We start from the raw sequence: 22,299 nt of genomic DNA, 5'->3' as shown, positions 1-22,299 counted from the left end.
CGTGACTTTACCGAAAGAACCAAGAATATGAATTCCTGTAGTCATAAAAGCTTTAAATAAAAGTTTAAGGGTGTATTGGTTAGTGGGTTGTGTGTGTGTGTTGGTTACCGTGTGTTGGTTAGGGTGTATTGGTTAGTGTGTGTGTGGGTTAGGGTGTATTGGTTAGTGTATGGTGTGTGTGTGTTGGTAACCGTCTCTTGGTTCGGGTGCATTGGTTAGTGTGTGGTGTGTGTTGGTTACCGTGTGTTGGTTAGGTGTATTGGTTAGTGTGCGGTGTGTGTGTTGGTTACCGTGTGTTGGTTAGGTGTATTGGTTAGTGTGCGGTGTGTGTGTTGGTTACCGTGTTGATTAGGGGTCGTGTGGGGTGTGTCGTGCTCGTCAACAGCACTTTGCCCCAACAGTCTGTGAAGGCTATACGGGGGATATTTGCCTTTGGGCTTACGTGGATAGCTCGGTCTTGTGGGTGGTGCTGAAGTGGACAGCTCCACGCCCGCAGTGCGCGTGCGCGTCGCCGCCGCTATAAGAAGCGTGGCGGCTGCGTGGAGGCGGCGGTGACGTCAGCGCCGCGGTCTGCTCCCCCTCCACTCCCTCTCCTCCCAGCGTTACCACCGCTCGCTGTGTTCTCGCCCTTCACGTTCAGCGTCTCCGAACACCGATAGCTCTGTACGCGCGCTACAATAATAATAACTGGCATTCATAGCTGTAGAATTTACGTACAAATAAACGGTGGTCGCAGGAATTGTTATTCGCAATTTTTTTTATTCCTATTATCCCGATTGTGTAATCATCGTGGAGGGAAAGATGTCCGGCCAGACCCTGACCGACCGCATTGCCGCGGCGCAGTACCACGTGGTGGGCTCGGCCGTGTCTCGCTCCGTGTGCAAGGCGAGCACGCACGAGCTCATGGCGCCCAAGAAGAAGCACCTCGACTGTGAGTAGAAACACCATGGCACGGGACGCGCCTTAACATCCTCCTCCTAGCCCGTGTCTACATGCGAGCGACGGTGCGTGCACCTTGCATCTTTAGCCACACGGCCGTGTTGGGGAGGCGGGGCGCGGGGGGGGCATGCTGCAATTTCGGCAGCGTTGCTTCTACACGGGCAGAGTGGGCGGGCTCGCACTAAGCAATGCTGGTGAACAATACACACCTCGCACACACATCCAAAGTCCCACACCTACACCCCAGCCCACCCGCCCCCCACACGCCTGCACACAACCACACCTTCCCCGCACACACGAAAGACAAAGATCCCCCTTGCAGCCACTGCCTTTAACAGGCTGTCGGGGACCTATAAAGACTGATACGGCACATAAGGGCGTGGGTGGCCAGCACCACGCACGGTCGCCTTCGCCTCCCCAGTTCCGATGATTACACACCGCACCAGATTAATCATTTGGGGCAGAGTCGATCAAGGGGATTGCCCAGCACTGGTTCAGATAGTCACCTCGGATATTGGATGTGAGCGGGAATGGAACTGATGGCCGGGTTCGTAGCGTAGTGCGCTAACCACTGCTCCACCGTTCCCCAGCCACACGTACTACCCCGACACGCATACATACACGCTCAACAACAACATCCGCCATTCGCCACTAAGTGGTAGTGACTTGATAGCGCTTGTGTCGGGCCAGGCTAGGAGCTCATTGAGGCCACGTTAAGTGCCGAGGGTTCGTTGCTGATAGGTCACGGGGAAGACCCAGGTGCTATGGGTTTACTGAGATGGCTGGCAAATGCACCATCTGTGATCCGCACTGTGCCAACTTGCTGCGTTTTAGCCGCCCGGAGATCTGCACGTTAGGGGCGTCGATCCTCTGCCCTCCGTTTTTGGGTGACGACTGCCTTCAACGCCCCAGTAGCGTCCTTCACGAACCTTCTCCACAGACGCCGATCTTGAGACCGCTGGTTCCGACATCGGCAAGTCCAATCATCTCCACATCATCCTTCCTGTACCACATCAGCCCATCTCTAAACCGTACTCGTTTAGCCCACTCTCTTAATGGGAGTGCTCCTAATCTCAACTTGTTACCTGTGTAAAAGACACCTGGGAGCCAGAATTTTTTCTGATTGAGAGGGGGTCAAATACTTATTTCTCTCATTAAAATGCAAATCAATTTATAACATTTTTGACATGCGTTTTTCTGGATTTTGTTGTCATTCTGTCTCTCACTGTTAAAATAAACCTACCATTAAAATTGTAGACTGATCATTTCTTTGTCAGTGGGCAAACGTACAAAATCGGCAGGGGATCAAATATTTTTTTCCCTCACTGTATATCGGCTCCTCGCACAATGCAGCCTGGTTAAACTCAGGATGGAGCGTAGGCAGGCCAGCCTCGAACCGACGCAGATGTTAATTTTAACGGAGTCCATGATTCGCAAGCATAACTAGCTAATAAGTAATATTAAAAATATTTTTTAAAAAACACGCTTTAATGAAATGTACCGTACGAGTAATGGCAGAACTCCACGACTCCAGGAAGTGGCCCAGAAGCTTGCCATAACGTAAGGGATCGTGGTGATTTATAGCCAACTTGAGTTGAGCGTGGACAATTAGACCCAAGCCGAAACATAACATGTAAAAAATAATGTTTTAAAATATTTATTTTTATTGTTTATGATAGAATATAGTATTGTCATCAGTATGACATACGTATACCAAGTTTGCAGTCGGTTCGACATTGGGAAGTGGGTTAAAATTGAGTTACAAGATTTGAGGATACAACAGTGAGTTTATAAAAAGCGTGTAAAAAAGATGTCGTTCAACTGGTTCGGAGTGAGACTTTTGCTGCCAAATGGGAACCGATCATAAGCACATTGCCCAGGTATGAGAAGTCCTTCCACGCTCTCCACATTGCCACACCACTTAGGTTGCCGTGTATACTGTACACCCCACACGCATACACATCCACATGTATACACGACCACACATATAAAGACATACTCCCAGTATAGCCATAACAGACTGTTGGGGCAAGTGCTTTTAGCGAGCACCTATGAAGGCCGACACGGCACATGAGGGGGTGGGCTGCACCACGCCCGGCCGCCTTTGTCTCCCTAGTGGCGAGCCTCATACATAACACCAGGTACTCATTTGAGGCTGAGTCGACCTAGGGGATGCCCAACACCGGTTTCAATAATCGTCATCACTGATGGTGTTGGCCGTGAGCAGGAAGCGAACCCAGGTAGCCAGGTTCGTGGCGCAGCGCGCTAACCGCTACACTACCGGTCCCCACACACCCACACACACCATACCCATATATCCTCACACACCAACATGCATACACAACCACACACCCCCACCATGCATACACACCCACACGTCAACGGTCAAACAGAAGCTGCTTGGGCATGCGGGCTACAGGCCCCAGCCAACGTAGCCTTACCTGCCAGAGGAGCTCACCGATGGGACTCTAGAAATCTCTCAATGATCTATCAGCCCCTCGCACAGTCCAGCCTGGTTAAACCCAAAATGGGTCGTGGGCAGGCCAGCCCGAATGTTTCGAATTGGCGCAGATGTTCCCTTTTTAAAAGGGGGGCCACGTATCGCAAGCATAGACATTGGAGGTCATAATTGTGGCCGAGAAGACCTGGAGCTTCGTGTGGAACGACAGGCGAGGTAACTTCCACAGAGTTGTTATACACGGTTGATTAAAATATAATGCTGCTCAACTGATCTGGAGTTGATTCTGCCAAACCGGATGTGGTCATCAGCACACTGCCCATGTATGAGAGATCCTCCACTCTAGCCACGCTGTCCAGGTATGGGAGATCTTCCACTCTATCCATACTGCTCCATCACTCCTGTTTGGTGTGCATACAAACCCACACGCGTACACACTTAACACGCATACAAAGACAATACAAAGATGCCCCTTGTAGTCTTAACCGACTTTTGGGGAAAGTGCTGTTGGCAAGAAGCTACCGTAAATACCACGCATACACAAAACAAGGGAAATAAATAATCGTCACTGGTGTTGGCCGTGAGCGGCAATACACACAAATATGCACACACGCCAACGCGGGCACACACCAGCGGGCACACCCCAACGCCCACACCCCAACACGCACGCTCACGGAAGCGTCGCTACGCCGGCGTGTGAAGTGGACTCGCTCTTGAGATGCATGCCGATCGATCGTCTCAACTCCTCTTCACGAGCGTTCACACTCGCTCCACACTACACGCACTAAGGTGCACTCGCATACACCAGCATTCGGTGCACTAATACACAAGAATTTAGTACATAATGAATTCGTAGTAATGGTTGTGGTATATATAGTGTCGTGCATGCAAAACGCCTCTCAAAGCGCTGAACGTTGCGAACCACGTAATCATAAAACATGGTACGTGACACCAGACACACAACAACAACACAATCACGGGTGCGGAGGGTGAACGCAACACGAATCACGTGGGGCGGGCGACAGTCGTAACCACTGAACCCCTGACGCCTGCGAGAGTCCAGAGAATAAGTGACGAGTCCTAACAGTATGATCCCACACATCGCTTTCCACGCAAACGGAATCCACCAGAACTGTGTGAGCATTGCGACGGATGTGTAAAATACTAGCGGCGTAGACTGCACAATGAATTGTATGTATATTGAGCTTCTTTCGCACCGTACGTAGCCAACCGTGCTAATCGGAGGTGCGAGGATTGCCAACATTGTGGTGAATGTACAGGTGTCTAGTGGCTAAAGGGGGCTACATTTACAACAAACCGATGTAGAAAAAAGAAGAATATAGACGCATCACGATTCAATGCGTGTATGAGGAGCAACGAATTGACATTTTTAATCAATGAATACCGTGATGAATTTAATTAAAATAATTCCGTGATTAATTAAATTGACATTGCTGGGTTTAATCTCGAAGACACCGTGGCGCAGTTAATGAATTGAAAGTAAAATAAACGAGCTGAGAGTTCGGTGCACCTGGTTTCTATTCACGTAGAGCTTGCGATGATGAACACGAGGGGTGCAAAGATGCTCGGATTCCTCCATTGGCGTCGATTCTTATGCTCGCGAAACACGCATTGGATCATTTAGTTAGGGGCGCCATGTATGTTGGACTTCTTTCACACTGTACATAGCCAATTGCGCGGGGAAGGAGAACAAACGAAACACAAAAAACCGTTCTAAAGAAATGAGTTTTGAATCTAGATTTAAAATTGCATAGCTCCAGTGGCGTCCTAATATCGGAAGATGGAAGCGCTTTCCAGACGGCCGTAGACGCGCATCTGACAGCGTGCGATGCGGTGACCGTCTTTGTTCTATGACGAGCCAAAATCTACCGCTGCGAGGATAACCAGAGTTTGCGTAATGATGGTTTATGCTCCTTGACAAGATGGGCAAGATATGGTTCAAGCAAGGTATTGCATACTCTTTGGTTCTTTCGGTAAAGTCACGTAGGTAAAAAAAAATAGGTCAACGTTTCGATCGCAACAACAAGCGACCGTCTTCAGGTGAGAGAATCAGACTGCTGTGGACGAGGCATTATATTGATCCCAGGGGGGGGGGGGAGGGGGGTTGTCGCATCGGCAAGAGGTTGGGGCCAGCGATTGAGAGATGGACTGTCGGGCATGTGAGCATGATAGTGCAATCCAAAGGACTTTACCGAAAGAACCAAAGAGTATGGATTCCTGCAGTCACGAAAGCTTCAAATCAAGATTCAAGGTATTGCAGTTATGTTTTATAGTATGGTGTCTTAATATGAAAACAATAGATTATTTAGTGGAATCTGGACCCTGATTTGTAGTAAATGGAACCACGAGGCGGTTTGTTCGAGGCTTAACGAACACTTTTTGCCCAGCTGCTCGTGTTAATCCCTTTAAATGAACGCGGAGTAGAAATATAATTTGCACTGCAGTAGAATCAATGCTCTTCTAGATTTAAAGCTTTCGTGACTGCTCGGATCCATACTTTTTGGTTCTATTGGGTAAAGTCACGTAGGTGAAAATAAAATACCAAAAAATCACGACGTTTCGGCCACAACAGACAGTCTCGTCCCTTCACCTGATGAAGGCCGCTTGTGTTGTGGCCGAAACGTCGTGATTTTTTGTTATTTAATTTTCACCTACGTGACTTTACCCAATAGAACCAAAGAGTATGAATCAATGCTCTGTTCAGTGTTAATCGTGTATTCCACAGTTCAGTGGTGTTGCACTGGGGGGTAATTGTGGTAAACCGTGAGCGGTGTGCGATTTAGCGTCAAGAAAAAAGTAACATGGCGAGTGCAGTGACGCAGAACCTCGCATCTCAAAATAACCATTTGTGTGATTGAAGAATGCAAATAACAAAATAACCAAGCGATTTGCCTTCACATAGCTGTCTCTGCATACAAAACACGTCAAGAGAGTGGGTGGCATCGTTAGTTCAACGCTCGCAAACTGTAATGGTTTTTATATTTGTGATGTCAGCACCCAGGAACCCGGCTCAACGCTGTGGGATGTGCGTGACGTCATACAGATGAGTTGTGACGTCACCACTGTGCACTTGTGTGCGTACCAGCCAGGCAGCCAGCAACATTTGTTTAATACGGTATATATAACACTCGCCTTTTGCCCGTCCAAGGACGGGTGTATTGCAGTAAATCTGAAACTTCCAAGCGAAAAGCACAGACCTTTGACGTGATATTCATTGCATCTATTCGTGTGCAATTTGTAATGGCGCGGTGACACAGACATTTCATTTTAAGGTAATAATCCCTTGTTCATTATGACGTCATTGTTACTTCTATGTCTCAACAACAGCGTTATGGAGATCGCGTGACGTGCGGGTTCTGTAGTGAGGGTTGTAAGTTGACGCCGAGGAGGGGGGAGGAGGCGCCTCGCCCCCCCCCATGTGGAGTGACGTCACCCGCTAATTATTATGAATGGGAGGGGGGGGTGTCCATTTGGAGGACGTAAGCTGTTCATGAGTATTAATGAGGGGGGCTGGTCGACGTGAAGTGACGTCACGCGCGCGACACAGACATTCTTGGCTCCTAGAAGTGTCCAATTGAGTTGCAAACAGTCTTCGGGAGCAACACGTTTTATTAAACTACGAGCTTTACTACCCGGCTTCGCCCGGGACTTTGATTCACCACGCCCAGTGGCGATGTTCACACACCACACCAGTTACTCGTTTGAGGCTGAGTCGACCTAGGGGAGGCCCAGGACAGTTCAAATAATCGTCACCGGTGGTGGCCGTGAGCAGGAATCGAACTCGGGTCGCCGGGTTCGTAGCGCAGCGCGCGAATCGCTACGCAGTCGCTGCCCCACACGCTGTGCGTGGTGCCACCGCGCTTAACCAGCGCTCACCCAAGCCCCCACTAGGGCTGGTACTACACCCCATGTCCGCGGTGTCCACATAACAATAGACATCCCACCTTGGCCTCGCAGGCCCGGCACCACACAGTGACATTCCCAGTCACTACAGTAGTAAATGGCATGCTACTAATTTATAATCTTATGTCAGTCCAGTGGGGCACTTGGACCTTCACCGTGCCGGTTGGTGCAAACTGGTGGAAGGGGTGGTGGTACATTGAGATTGTACTTGCCATTGCCAACAGCTGGATATGACTTTGTGCCCCATCATCTCTATTGTAAATATACGCAGTCCGGAATGCCGTCCTGGGAATTATTGTCACTGCATGCTGCCTGGCCTTATTTTGGTCCTCACGATGCTGCGATGCCGCGTTGCTGTGCACAACATGTGTACGTTTATATCTTGATCGGGGCTACCAGATGTCTTTAACGACAGACCCAACAATTAACGTAGGAATATATCAATATAGGGTAGCAACAACTTAGGATTAATAGTAGGCCTGTGATTGCATCTGTGGCGCTAGAGCTTTGCGCCCGCTACACGTAAACCTCTGCAGGCCCCACCCCTTCCTCGATAGGACCTGGCTCTTACTCATTAGGTCCCATTGTCTGTCTCTTTAGGCTCTGCGCCTTTACTTTTTAGGACCCCACCCCTTGTATAGGCCCCGCCTGTTCATGTCTAGGCCCTGCCCCTTTCCCCCGCACACAGGGTGGGTGGGGCTGGTCTGGGTGGTGGTGGTGGTGGAGGTTTTGGACGTGGATGGGCACAAAAAAGTGAGAAATTACACCCTGCCTTTACGCATGCATTCAAATGTGCTTCTGCGGCCGTCTGGAATGCTCTTCCTTCCGATATTAGGAAGCCACTGGAGCTATGCACTTTTAAATCTTGATTAAAAACTCTATTCTTTACAACTGCTTCTTGTGTTTAGTTTGACCCAGCACCTCCGATTAGCATGGTTGGCTACGTACAGTGCGAAATTATTTCAGTATACATCCATATTGTAGAAGGTAGTTGAAATATTTTTTGTCAAATAAATTGCGCTAAGCTGGGCTAATAGCGGCTTGCACAGAGAACGCCACCGTGCTGTGTGGGATTTGTGGCGTTGTCCGATGGGATTTTGGTGTGCTAATATGCAGAGGACCTGCACACAAACACATTTCATCGCACCACCTCCATTATTCTTGCCCACTATATATCCCTCTTTGAGCCACGTCTAGCCCAGGCCAACTTAATGTTCTATTAGTCTGGATGATGTTAGTAAGCTTGCATACGTGTTTTCTCTTCCATATGTTCGTCGTTCTGTCTCTCGGTGTCATTACAACCCAGCGTGCATCGCTCCTTGCCTCTGCTCACTTTTATATATCGGTCGTTAATCACCATGTTGCTGAACCCTGTGTCAGAAACATGTAGCAGTGCACACTGGTTAAACGCTCGCTTCTTTAGGCACATTGCTGTGCTACTTTCGTTTTCAATTTCGACTTTCCAAAAGTAATCCAGTATGTTCACATTCTTGATTGCATCATTCCGATCCCAGTCTGCCTTCAACAGCTTTACAGGTATCTGTTACAACGGTAGTTGTGCTGTTTGTTTGCTGGCCACTTGGCATTTTGGGCATTTGGACCCTGTCTTCATCAAGCACGGTAATACAAAAAAACATCCTCCGCTGCGTTTTCCAGAAGTGTCCCTCTGACAGATATCACTGTCGGTTTTTGTTGACAGAAATTGTTTTTGTACATTTTATCATGAGCCCAACTGTGCAAACCTCCTCTACGAAGTTCATACAGCGTCTCCCGCAGTTTATTCTCATTGGACGTTACAATGCCGTCGGCAAATCTTCCGATGTCTTGCTGCTATGTTAATATCTACTACGCCTTTATGCCTCCAATCCAATTAAAAAAATGAGACAATGTTGCTGTGAATAACTTTGGGGAAAGTGAGTTGTGTTGTCTGACTTTATAACGTGCAATTTGGCACTTTGTTCATGTACTCGTAGTGCGACTGTTCCGACTTTAGTAAACATTTTATTTCTGAATATTATTTAGGCCCCTGTTTGCGAGAGCATTAAATCTGGTTGTGAGAATTTTTCGACAGCGTACCGTGGAGCTGAAACGATGATCATTAGCAAGCCACACGCTTGTACGCGCGACGATTTGATTTATTTGGCTGTGTTGGGGTAAGTGGAGAGTCTTAGGACAGAAACTTGGCCAAATTGTTGCGTGACCCCACCCAAATGTTTTTTTATTGCGAATCGGAGGCCATTGGGTCTTGTTCTTTGAGTCGGTGGCATCACCCTTTCTGGGGAAAAACAAAATAAGCAAGAACTTTTTTAAAAAAAAACAATAAAGTGTTTCAATTACAAGCTCTCTGCAATTTATTCGAAAATTGCACCCATGAAAACGTCTCGGAGGAAACATTTGGAAAATGAAAGTAAAACTTGAGGTGATAGAAAGGAATACAAAAGGGTAAAATGGTCGAAACGCCCTATAAAATAACACTCTTGACGCAGCGCCCAAACTAAAGCTGCCGTTGCTAATGAGGGGCTGAGTGGCTGCGAAGCGTGGCGAAGTGGGGGCACCGAGCCCCATGCTTTGCAGTGGTTGCAGGAGAGGGATTTTTGGCTCCGTGGAGTCGAGAGGCTCTCGGGTCTAGTGGCAGGTGACACTGCTGGAGGAGGGTGCGCAAGAGAGCTTGGCTCGCTTGGGAGTGTTGGAGTTTGTGTTGATCGTGACCCCCCGATCCGATGCTTATCTGATTCACGATTCCCCAGGTCCGATTCATCGGTCTGGACTGTTTCATTTCATTGCCTGGTTGAGGTCGGACTCTATTCGATTATAATTTTTAGCATTATTTTGCAATAATGTAGTATGCGATACTCAATTCGACCATACAAAATACAAGGGTATGAAGTTATTGTTTTTTGTTTTTAAGTTAAAAAGGGAATATCGAATGTGTCTAAAACATTTTTATGCAGCAGATGTATATGTCGTATTGTGAGTTTGGGAACAAATCCCACTTGTCGTGCATGGCGCCCCAGGTAGTTCACAACCCCTGCAGCCCCCACAACGCTCTCCATGCTCCGTAACGTCAAACAGAATATTATCGACTTGAACAGTAATTCCGCACCATGACAGTTATGAGAAACTTGGAGACGGTACGGGATCGCACTCCACCCCCCTTTGCACGACAGAGAGGAATTGTCACAATTCGATTCCAGCACCAATAAAAAAAATGTCCCGTATGTATTGTTTGTTCAGGTTGTGTATGACGTCCCACTCACTCCAGTCACTGGAAGTGTTTTAATATCATTTGCATAAAATTTGCAAACTGTGAATCATTTTTTGCATGCCTAATAAATTCAATGAATGTAGGTCTGTCGTTACGTGCAATGATCATTTACTTAAAATGAACTAAAATGCTTCGTATGTGACCTGTTCAGGGGTGATCCAATGTTAGTCAGGTCACACTTTGAGCCACAGTTGGTCATTTTCCTGGGTAAACCAGCGGAATCGTGGTGATGATGATAATAATAAAGACCCTTGACGACTCCCATGTTCAGGAGCGGGCTGGAATATTTTCCCAAAGAGCTAATTTGAAATGTTTGTTCCCAACTCTTCGATTTAAAATTATAACCCATAAATTATATAAGCATTCGTATTTCTCTGGTGATTTAGCTTCAATGTCTCTCCTGGTGTAGTGGAGTGTTTAAGATTCAAGGTAATCACCCGCACGGTCTCTGCATGTAGGGAGCTCTTTATCAGGAAACCATTGTTGGTGTTTGGAAATTCTGTACCTGAAATGATATTGGGCAGTACTGTGGTGTATACACGCCTTTGTCACTCCACTGCTGGAAGTGGGCTTCCCCACGCTGTGCGGTGTCGTGAAGGTTATTTGACCATACATCACCACGCTGGTCGGTGCAGGTTGGTGAAGCATAGGTGTTACAGCGTAGAAGTGCAGTACAACTGTTGATTTTTCTGCACTGCCCTCGGCTGTCCACCTTAACTGGTAAAATAAAATAAAAAAAGAGTTTTTATCGTATTTTTCAATAGACCAATGAGAACATAGGTACTGTGCTCAAAATAATCATGACAAAAATGCTTAGTCATTTGTGATAATGTTCACGCAATGAGAAATCACGTTTAACGTATTATGTAATAATCAGTATTCCTAACAGGCCACATTTTCTCGCTTTTTCCTGTGAGAAAGTGAGCCTTTTAATCTTTAGCAGCAAGCCGCGGTGGCGCCAACAGCATCGCTCGAGGGCACGAGCGTTGCTCAACAATCTTTTTTTTAAAATATAAAGAAATGTATACAAATATTTAAAAAATATATTTCAATCGGAGCCTGGCACAGAGCACAAACGATGACGCGAGGGAGAGGTGGTACAGAAACTCCGTAGGCCCCGAACGCTCTGCACCTGGGTTTAAAGCAAAGGGAGTGGGAGGGGGGGGGGATCTATGTCCATGAGCGGGCTGTATATACTTTTATATGGGGGGGGGGATGGGGGGAAAGGTGCGGGAATGGAACTTGAAAAAGAAAGTGGAGGGAGCGGGAGGAAGGGAAGAGGGGAAGAGGGGGTCGCTGCTGAACAAGTGGCTGCCTGGTAGCAGCTGAGTTTTTCGCCGTCCATGGTCACTCGTCTTGACAAACACGTGCGTTTGTATGTTCACCACAAGTACTGTGTGTGGTTAATGCAGACTTGATTCCTTGTTTGCATCTTCACCACAAGTACTGTGTGTGGTTAATGCAGACTTGATTCCTTGTTTGCATCTTCACCACAAGTACTGTGTGTGGTTAATGCAGAGTTGATTCCTTGTTTGTATGTTCACCACAAGTACTGTGTGGTTAATGCAGACTTGATTTCTTGTTTGAATGTTCACCACAAGTACTGTGCGTGGTTAATGCAGACTTGATTCCTTGTTTATATGTTCACCACAAGTACTGTGTGGTTAATGCAGACTTGATTCCTTGTTTGAATGTTCACCACAAGTACTGTGCGTGGTTAATGCAGACTTGATTCCTTGTTTATATTTTCACCACAAGTACTGTGTGTGGTTAATGCAGAGTTGATTCCTTATTTGCATGTTCACCACAAGTACTGTGTGGTTAATGCAGACTTGATTCCCTGTTTGTATGTTCACCACAAGTACTGTGTGTGGTTAATGCAGACTTGACTCCTTGTTTGCATCTTCACCACAAGTACTGTGTGTGGTTAATGCCGACCTGATTCCTTGTTTGTATGTTCACCACAAGTACTGTGCGTGGTTAATGCAGACTTGATTCCTTGTTTGTATGTTCACCACACGTACTGTGTGTGGTTAATGCAGACTTGCTTCCTTGTTTGTATGTTTACCACAAGCACCACGTGCGGTTAATGCAGACTTGATTCCTTGTTTGTATGTTCACCACAAGTACTGTGTGGTTAATGCAGACTTGATTCCTTGTTTGTATGTTCACCACAAGTACTGTGTGGTTAATGCAGACTTGATTCTTGTTTGTATGTTAACCACAAGTACTGTGTGTGGTTAATGCAGACTTGATTCCTTGTTTGTATGTTCACCACAAGTACTGTGTGGTTAATGCAGACTTGATTCCTTGTTTGATGTTCACCACAAGCACTGTGTGGTTAATGCAGACTTGATTTCTTGTTTTAATGTTCACCACAAGTACTGTGTGTGGTTAATGCTGACTTGATTCCTTGTTTGTATGTTCACAAGTACTGTGTGTGGTTAATACAGACTTGATTCCTTGTTTGTATGTTCACCACAAGTACTGTGTGTGGTTAATGCCGACCTGATTCCTTGTTTGTATGTTCACCACAAGTACTGTGTGTGGTTAATGCAGACTTGATTCCTTGTTTGTATGTTAACCACAAGTAGTGTCTGTGGTTAATGCAGACTTGCTTCCTTGTTTGTATGTTCACCACAAGCACCACGTGCGGTTAATGCAGACTTGATTCCTTGTTTGTATGTTCACCACAAGTACTGTGTGGTTAATGCAGACTTGATTCCTTGTTTGTATGTTCACCACAAGTACTGTGTGTGGTTAATGCAGACTTGATTCGTGTTTGTATGTTAACCACAAGTACTGTGTGTGGTTAATGCAGACTTGATTCCTTGTTTGTATTTTCACCACAAGTACTGTGTGGTTAATGCAGACTTGATTCCTTGTTTGATGTTCACCACAAGCACTGTGTGTGGTTAATGCAGACTTGATTTCTTGTTTTAATGTTCACCACAAGTACTGTGTGTGGTTAATGCTGACTTGATTCCTTGTTTGTATGTTCACAAGTACTGTGTGTGGTTAATACAGACTTGATTCCTTGTTTGTATGTTCACCACAAGTACTGTGTGTGGTTAATGCCGACCTGATTCCTTGTTTGTATGTTCACCACAAGTACTGTGTGTGGTTAATGCAGACTTGATTTCTTGTTTGTATGTTAACCACAAGTAGTGTCTGTGGTTAATGCAGACTTGCTTCCTTGTTTGTATGTTCACCACAAGCACCACGTGCGGTTAATGCAGACTTGATTCCTTGTTTGTATGTTAACCAAAAGTAGTGTCTGTGGTTAATGCAGACTTGCTTCCTTGTTTGTATGTTCACCACAAGTACTGTGTGTGGTTAATGCAGACTTGATTCTTGTTTGTATGTTAACCACAAGTACTGTGTGTGGTTAATGCAGACTTGATTCCTTGTTTGTATGTTCACCACAAGTACTGTGTGGTTAATGCAGACTTGATTCCTTGTTTGATGTTCACCACAAGCACTGTGTGTGGTTAATGCAGACTTGATTTCTTGTTTTAATGTTCACCACAAGTACTGTGTGTGGTTAATGCTGACTTGATTCCTTGTTTGTATGTTCACAAGTACTGTGTGTGGTTAATACAGACTTGATTCCTTGTTTGTATGTTCACCACAAGTACTGTGTGTGGTTAATGCCGACCTGATTCCTTGTTTGTATGTTCACCACAAGTACTGTGTGTGGTTAATGCAGACTTGATTCCTTGTTTGTATGTTAACCACAAGTAGTGTCTGTGGTTAATGCAGACTTGCTTCCTTGTTTGTATGTTCACCACAAGCACCACGTGCGGTTAATGCAGACTTGATTCCTTGTTTGTATGTTCACCACAAGTACTGTGTGTGGTTAATGCAGACTTGATTCCTTGTTTGCATCTTCACCACAAGTACTGTGTGCGGTTAATGCAGACTTGATTCCTTGTTTGTATGTACACCACAAGTACTGTGTGTGGTTAATGGAGACTTGATTCCTTGTTTGTATGTTCACAAGTACTGTGTGTGGTTAATACAGACCTGATTCCTTGTTTGTATGTTCACCACAAGTACTGTGTGTGGTTAATGCCGACCTGATTCCTTGTTTGTATGTTCACCACAAGTACTGTGTGTGGTTAATGCAGACTTGATTCCTTGTTTGTATGTTAACCACAAGTAGTGTCTGTGGTTAATGCAGACTTGCTTCCTTGTTTGTATGTTCACCACAAGCACCACGTGCGGTTAATGCAGACTTGATTCCTTGTTTGTATGTTAACCACAAGTAGTGTCTGTGGTTAATGCAGACTTGATTCCTTGTTTGTATGTTCACCACAAGTACTGTGTGTGGTTAATGCAGACTTGATTCCTTGTTTGTATGTTCACCACAAGTACTGTGTGGTTAATGCAGACTTGATTCCTTGTTTGATGTTCACCACAAGCACTGTGTGTGGTTAATGCAGACTTGATTTCTTGTTTTAATGTTCACCACAAGTACTGTGTGTGGTTAATGCTGACTTGATTCCTTGTTTGTATGTTCACAAGTACTGTGTGTGGTTAATACAGACTTGATTCCTTGTTTGTATGTTCACCACAAGTACTGTGTGTGGTTAATGCCGACCTGATTCCTTGTTTGTATGTTCACCACAAGTACTGTGTGTGGTTAATGCAGACTTGATTTCTTGTTTGTATGTTAACCACAAGTAGTGTCTGTGGTTAATGCAGACTTGCTTCCTTGTTTGTATGTTCACCACAAGCACCACGTGCGGTTAATGCAGACTTGATTCCTTGTTTGTATGTTAACCAAAAGTAGTGTCTGTGGTTAATGCAGACTTGCTTCCTTGTTTGTATGTTCACCACAAGTACTGTGTGTGGTTAATGCAGACTTGATTCTTGTTTGTATGTTAACCACAAGTACTGTGTGTGGTTAATGCAGACTTGATTCCTTGTTTGTATGTTCACCACAAGTACTGTGTGGTTAATGCAGACTTGATTCCTTGTTTGATGTTCACCACAAGCACTGTGTGTGGTTAATGCAGACTTGATTTCTTGTTTTAATGTTCACCACAAGTACTGTGTGTGGTTAATGCTGACTTGATTCCTTGTTTGTATGTTCACAAGTACTGTGTGTGGTTAATACAGACTTGATTCCTTGTTTGTATGTTCACCACAAGTACTGTGTGTGGTTAATGCCGACCTGATTCCTTGTTTGTATGTTCACCACAAGTACTGTGTGTGGTTAATGCAGACTTGATTCCTTGTTTGTATGTTAACCACAAGTAGTGTCTGTGGTTAATGCAGACTTGCTTCATTGTTTGTATGTTCACCACAAGCACCACGTGCGGTTAATGCAGACTTGATTCCTTGTTTGTATGTTCACCACAAGTACTGTGTGTGGTTAATGCAGACTTGATTCCTTGTTTGCATCTTCACCACAAGTACTGTGTGCGGTTAATGCAGACTTGATTCCTTGTTTGTATGTACACCACAAGTACTGTGTGTGGTTAATGCAGACTTGATTCCTTGTTTGTATGTACACCACAAGTACTGTGTGTGGTTAATGCAGACTTGATTCCTTGTTTGTATGTTCACAAGTACTGTGTGTGGTTAATACAGACCTGATTCCTTGTTTGTATGTTCACCACAAGTTCTGTGTGTGGTTAATGCAGACTTGATTCCTTGTTTGTATGTTCACCACAAGTAGTGTCTGTGGTTAATGCAGACTTGATTCCTTGTTTGTATGTTCACCACAAGCACCACGTGCTATTAATGCAGACTTGATTCCTTGTTTGCATCTTCACCACAAGTACTGTGTGTGGTTAATGCAGACTTGATTCCTTGTTTGTATGTTCACCACAATTACTGTGTGTGGTAAATGCAGACTTGATTCTTTGTTTGTATGTTCACCACAAGTACTGTGTGTGGTTAATGCAGACTTGATTCCTTGTTTGTGCTTTCACCACAATTACCGTGTGTGGTTAATGCAGAGTTGATTCCTTGTTTGCATCTTCACCACAAGTACTGTGTGTGGTTAATGCAGACTTGATTCCTTGTTTGCATCTTCACCACAAGTACTTTTTGTGGTTAATGCAGACTTGATTCCTGTTTGTATGTTCACAAGTACTGTGTGTGGTTAATGCAGAGTTGATTCCTTGTTTGTATGTTCACCACAAGTACTGTGTGTGGTTAATGCAGACTTGATTCCTTGTTTGTATGTTCACCACAAGTTCTGTGTGTGGTTAATGCAGACTTGATTCCTTGTTTCTATGTCCACCACAAGTACTGTGTGTGTGGTTAATGCAGACTTGATTCCTTGTTTGTATGTTCACCACAAGTACTGTGTGTGGTTAATGCAGACTTGATTCCTTGTTTGTATGTTCACCACAAGTAGTGTCTGTGGTTAATGCAGACTTGCTTCCTTGTTTGTATGTTCACCACAAGCACCACGTGCTGTTAATGCAGAATTGATTCCTTGTTTGCATCTTCACCACAAGTACTGTGTGTGGTTAATGCAGACTTGATTCCTTGTTTGTATGTTCACCACAAGTACTGTGTGTGGTTAATGCAGACTTGATTCCCTGTTTGTATGCTCGCCACAAGTACTGTGTGTGGTTAATGCAAACTTGATTCTTTGTTTGCATCTTCACCACAAGTTCTTTTTGTGGTTAATGCAGACTTGATTCCTTGTTTGTATGTTCACCACAAGTACTGTGTGTGGTTAATGCCGACCTGATTCCTTGTTTGTATGTTCACCACAATTACTGTGTGTGGTAAATGCAGACTTGATTCCTTGTTTGCATCTTCACCACAAGTACTGTGTGTGGTTAATGCAGACTTGATTCCTTGTTTGCATCTTCACCACAAGTACTGTGTGGTTAATGCAGAGTTGATTTCTTGTTTGTATGTTCACCACAAGTACTGTGTGTGGTTAATGCAGACTTGATTCCTTGTTTGTATGTTAACCACAAGTAGTGTCTGTGGTTAATGCAGACTTGCTTCCTTGTTTGTATGTTCACCACAAGCACCACGTGCGGTTAATGCAGACTTGATTCCTTGTTTGTATGTTCACCACAAGTACTGTGTGTGGTTAATGCAGACTTCATAATAAAGGTTTTTGGGTTAGATCGCGTTTATTTATAAATGTGTCGTAACCCTCCACCACCCGACACGGCCAATCAGCAAAAAAAGTGTCACGTTGACAAAAGACAAATAATTCACTACTTCAGCCCACCGGTGTGTTGAAGAGTTAATCCACATTTACAGTTTGAGTACGACGTTTCGCTGGTAAATACATCCAGCGTCATCAAGCAATTCGCCAGAATGGTAAAGCCCTCGCTTGCTCCCGGTTTTATATAGAGCAGCAGGGTGACGTCATCACTTAACTCATATCAGGTGCAGTGATTAGAGGCGGAGGGGGGGGTATTGTAATTATATAATCGATTAGTAATCAGTCATTGGTTATGATTAGTAATGAGTTGTAGATTAGTAATTCTTTAAATGTAATGTGTATTACAATGCAGACTTGCTTCCTTGTTTGTATGTTCACCACAAGTACTGTGTGTGGTTAAGGCAGACTTGATTCCTTGTTTGCATCTTCACCACAAGTACTGTGTGTGGTTAATGCAGACTTGATTCCCTGTTTGTATGTTCACCACAAGTACTGTGTGGTTAATGCAAACTTGATTCCTTGTTTCTATGTTCACCACAAGTATTGTGTGTGGTTAATGCAGACTTGATTCCTTGTTTGCATCTTCACCACAAGTACTGTGTGTGGTTAATGCAGACTTGATTCCCTGTTTGTATGTTCACCACAAGTACTGTGTGGTTAATGCAAACTTGATTCCTTTTTTCTATGTTCACCACAAGTATTGTGTGTGGTTAATGCAGACTTGATTCCTTGTTTGCATCTTCACCACAAGTACTGTGTGTGGTTAATGCAGACTTGATTCCTTGTTTGTATGTTCACCACAAGCACCACGTGCGGTTAATGCAGACTTGATTCCTTGTTTGCATCTTCACCACAAGTACTGTGTGTGGTTAATGCAGACTTGATTCCTTGTTTGTATGTTCACCACAAGCACCACGTGCGGTTAATGCAGACTTGATTCCTTGTTTGCATCTTCACCACAAGTACTGTGTGTGGTTAATGCAGACTTGATTCCTTCTTTGTATGTTCACCACAAGCACCACGTGCGGTTAATGCAGACTTGATTCCTTATTGGCATCTTCACCACAAGTACTTTTTGTGGTTAATGCAGACTTGATTCCCTGTTTGTATGTTCACAAGTACTGTGTGTGGTTAATACAGACCTGATTCCTTGTTTGTATGTTCACCACAAGTACTGTGTGTGGTTAATGCAGACTTGATTCCTTGTTTGTATGTTCACCACAAGTACTGTGTGTGGTTAATGCAGACGTGATTCCTTGTTTGTATGTTCACCACAAGTATCTTTTGTGGTTAATGCAGACTTGATACCTTGTTTGCATCTTCACCACAAGTACTGTGTGTGGTTAATGCAGACTTGATTCCCTGTTTGTATGTTCACCACAAGTACTGTGTGTGGTTAATGCAGACTTGATTCCTTGTTTGTATGTTCACCACAAGTAGTGTGTGGTTAATGCAGACTTGCTTCCTTGTTTGCATCTTCACCACAAGTACTGTGTGGTTAATGCAGACTTGGTTCCTTGTTTGTATGTTCACCACAAGTACTGTGTGTTGTTAATGCAGACTTGATTCCTTGTTTGTATGTTCACCACAAGTACTGTGTGGTTAATGCAGACTTGATTCCTTGTTTGTATGTTCACCACAAGTACTGTGTGTGGTTAGTGCCGTCTTGATTCCTTGTTTGTATGTTCACCACAAGTACTGTGTGTGGTTAATGCAGACTTGATTCCTTGTTTGCATCTTCACCACAATTACTGTGTGTGGTTAATGCAGAATTGATTCCTTGTTTGTATGTTCACCACAAGTTCCGTGATTAATGCAGACTTGATTCCTTGTTTGCATCTTCACCACAAGTACTGTGTGTGGTTAATGCAGACTTGATTCCTTGTTTGTATGTTCACCACAAGCACCACGTGCAGTTAATGCAGACTTGATTCCTTGTTTGCATCTTCACCACAAGTACTGTGTGTTGTTAATGCAGACTTGATTCCTTGTTTGTATGTTCACCACAAGTTCTGTGATTAATGCAGAGTTGATTCCTTGTTTGTATGTTCACCACAAGTACTGTGTGTGGTTAATGCAGACTTGATTCCTTGTTTGTATGTTCACCATAAGCACCACGTGCGGTTAATGCAGACTTGATTCCTTGTTTGCATCTTCACCACAAGTACTGTGTGTGGTTAATGCAGACTTGATTCCTTGTTTGTATGTTCACCACAAGTACTTTTTGTGGTTAATGCAGACTTGATTCCTTGTTTGTATGTTCACCACACGTACTGTGTGTGGTTAATGCAGAGTTGATTCCTTGTTTGTATGTTCACCACAAGTACTGTGTGTGGTTAATGCAGACTTGATTCCTTGTTTGTATGTTCACCACAAGTTACGTGATTAATGCCGAGTTGATTCCTTGTTTGTATGTTCACCACAAGTACTGTGTGTGGTTAATGCAGAGTTGATTCCTTGTTTGTATGTTCATCACAAGTACTGTGTGTGGTTAATGCAGACTTGATTCCTTGTTTGCATCTTCACCACAAGTACTGTGTGTGGTTAATGCAGACTTGATTTCTTGTTTGTATGTTCACCACAATTACCGTGTGTGGTTAATGCAGAGTTGGTTCCTTGTTTGTATGTTCACCACAAGTACTGTGTGTGGTTAATGCAGACTTGATTCCTTGTTTGTATGTTCACCACAAGCACCACGTGCGGTTAATGCAGACTTGATTCCTTGTTTGCATCTTCACCACGAGTACTGTGTGTGGTTAATGCAGACTTGCTTCCTTGTTTGTATGTTCACCACAAGTACTGTGTGTGGTTAATGCAGACTTGATTCCTTGTTTGTATGTTCACCATAAGCATCACGTGCGGTTAATGCAGACTTGATTCCTTGTTTGCATCTTCACCACAAGTACTGTGTGTGGTTAATGCAGAGTTGATTCCTTGTTTGTATGTTCACCACAACTACTGTGTGTGGTTAATGCAGACTTGATTTCTTGTTTGTATGTTCACCACAAGTACTGTGTGTGGTTAATGCAGACTTTCTTCCTTGTTTGTATATTCACCACAAGCACCACGTGCGGTTAATGCAGACTTGATTCCTTGTTTGCATCTTCACCACAAGTACTGTGTGTTGTTAATGCAAAATTGATTCCTTGGTTGTATGTTCACCACAAGTTCTGTGATTAATGCAGAGTTGATTCCTTGTTTGTATGTTAACCACAAGTACTGTCTGTGGTTAATGCAGACTTGCTTCCTTGTTTGTATATTCACCACAAGCACCACGTGCGGTTAATGCAGACTTGATTCCTTGTTTGCATCTTCACCACAAGTACTGTGTGTGGTTAATGCAGACTTGGTTCCTTGTTTGTATGTTCACCACAAGTACTGTGTGTTGTTAATGCAGACTTGATTCCTTGTTTGTATGTTCACCACAAGTACTGTGTGGTTAATGCAGACTTGATTCCTTGTTTGTATGTTCACCACAAGTACTGTGTGTGGTTAGTGCCGTCTTGATTCCTTGTTTGTATGTTCACCACAAGTACTGTGTGTGGTTAATGTAGACTTGATTCCTTGTTTGCATCTTCACCACAATTACTGTGTGTGGTTAATGCAGAATTGATTCCTTGTTTGTATGTTCACCACAAGTTCCGTGATTAATGCAGAGTTGATTCCTTGTTTGTATGTTCACCACAAGTACTGTGTGTGGTTAATGCCGACTTGATTCCTTGTTTGCATCTTCACCACAAGTACTGTGTGTGGTTAATGCAGACTTGATTCCTTGTTTGCATCTTCACCACAAGTACTGTGTGTGGTTAATGCAGACTTGATTACTTGTTTGTATGTTCACCACAAGCACCACGTGCAGTTAATGCAGACTTGATTCCTTGTTTGCATCTTCACCACAAGTACTGTGTGTTGTTAATGCAGACTTGATTCCTTGTTTGTATGTTCACCACAAGTTCTGTGATTAATGCAGAGTTGATTCCTTGTTTGTATGTTCACCACAAGTACTGTGTGTGGTTAATGCAGACTTGATTCCTTGTTTGTATGTTCACCATAAGCACCACGTGCGGTTAATGCAGACTTGATTCCTTGTTTGCATCTTCACCACAAGTACTGTGTGTGGTTAATGCAGACTTGATTTCTTGTTTGTATGTTCACCACAATTACCGTGTGTGGTTAATGCAGAGTTGATTCCTTGTTTGTATGTTCACCACAAGTACTGTGTGTGGTTAATGCAGACTTGATTCCTTGTTTGTATGTTCACCACAAGCACCACGTGCGGTTAATGCAGACTTGATTCCTTGTTTGCATCTTCACCACGAGTACTGTGTGTGGTTAATGCAGACTTGCTTCCTTGTTTGTATGTTCACCACAAGTACTGTGTGTGGTTAATGCAGACTTGATTCCTTGTTTGTATGTTCACCATAAGCATCACGTGCGGTTAATGCAGACTTGATTCCTTGTTTGCATCTTCACCACAAGTACTGTGTGTGGTTAATGCAGAGTTGATTCCTTGTTTGTATGTTCACCACAACTACTGTGTGTGGTTAATGCAGACTTGATTTC

The 22,299-nt window shown here is 44.2% G+C and overlaps 1 protein-coding gene across 10 annotated transcripts in view; it reads left to right on the top strand.

Moving 5' to 3' along the window:
* The first annotated feature begins 567 nt into the window (after positions 1–567).
* LOC116952896 (clathrin coat assembly protein AP180-like) overlaps positions 568–22,299 on the top strand; it is a 229,334-nt gene continuing 207,602 nt past the window's right edge. For 5 of the 10 annotated variants that reach the window (XM_076074558.1, XM_076074566.1, XM_076074561.1 and 2 more), the window contains exon 1: positions 569–931. In XM_076074558.1, coding sequence (XP_075930673.1) covers positions 802–931 — 130 coding nt within the window. In that variant the 5' untranslated portion in view covers positions 569–801. Of the gene's footprint in view, positions 1,005–22,299 lie in introns of all 10 variants that reach the window. The other 5 variants (XM_076074564.1, XM_076074559.1, XM_076074560.1 and 2 more) reach the window with 4 other exon arrangements.

The sequence above is a fragment of the Petromyzon marinus genome, chromosome 49 (assembly GCF_048934315.1).
Source record: "Petromyzon marinus isolate PM22_M1 ecotype Great Lakes invasive population chromosome 49, UKy_Petmar_22M1.pri1.0, whole genome shotgun sequence".
NCBI classification, from domain to species: Eukaryota; Metazoa; Chordata; class Hyperoartia; order Petromyzontiformes; family Petromyzontidae; genus Petromyzon; species Petromyzon marinus.
The sequence above is the reverse complement of the archived record's forward strand: the minus strand, read 5'-3'. Positions and strand labels throughout refer to the sequence as shown.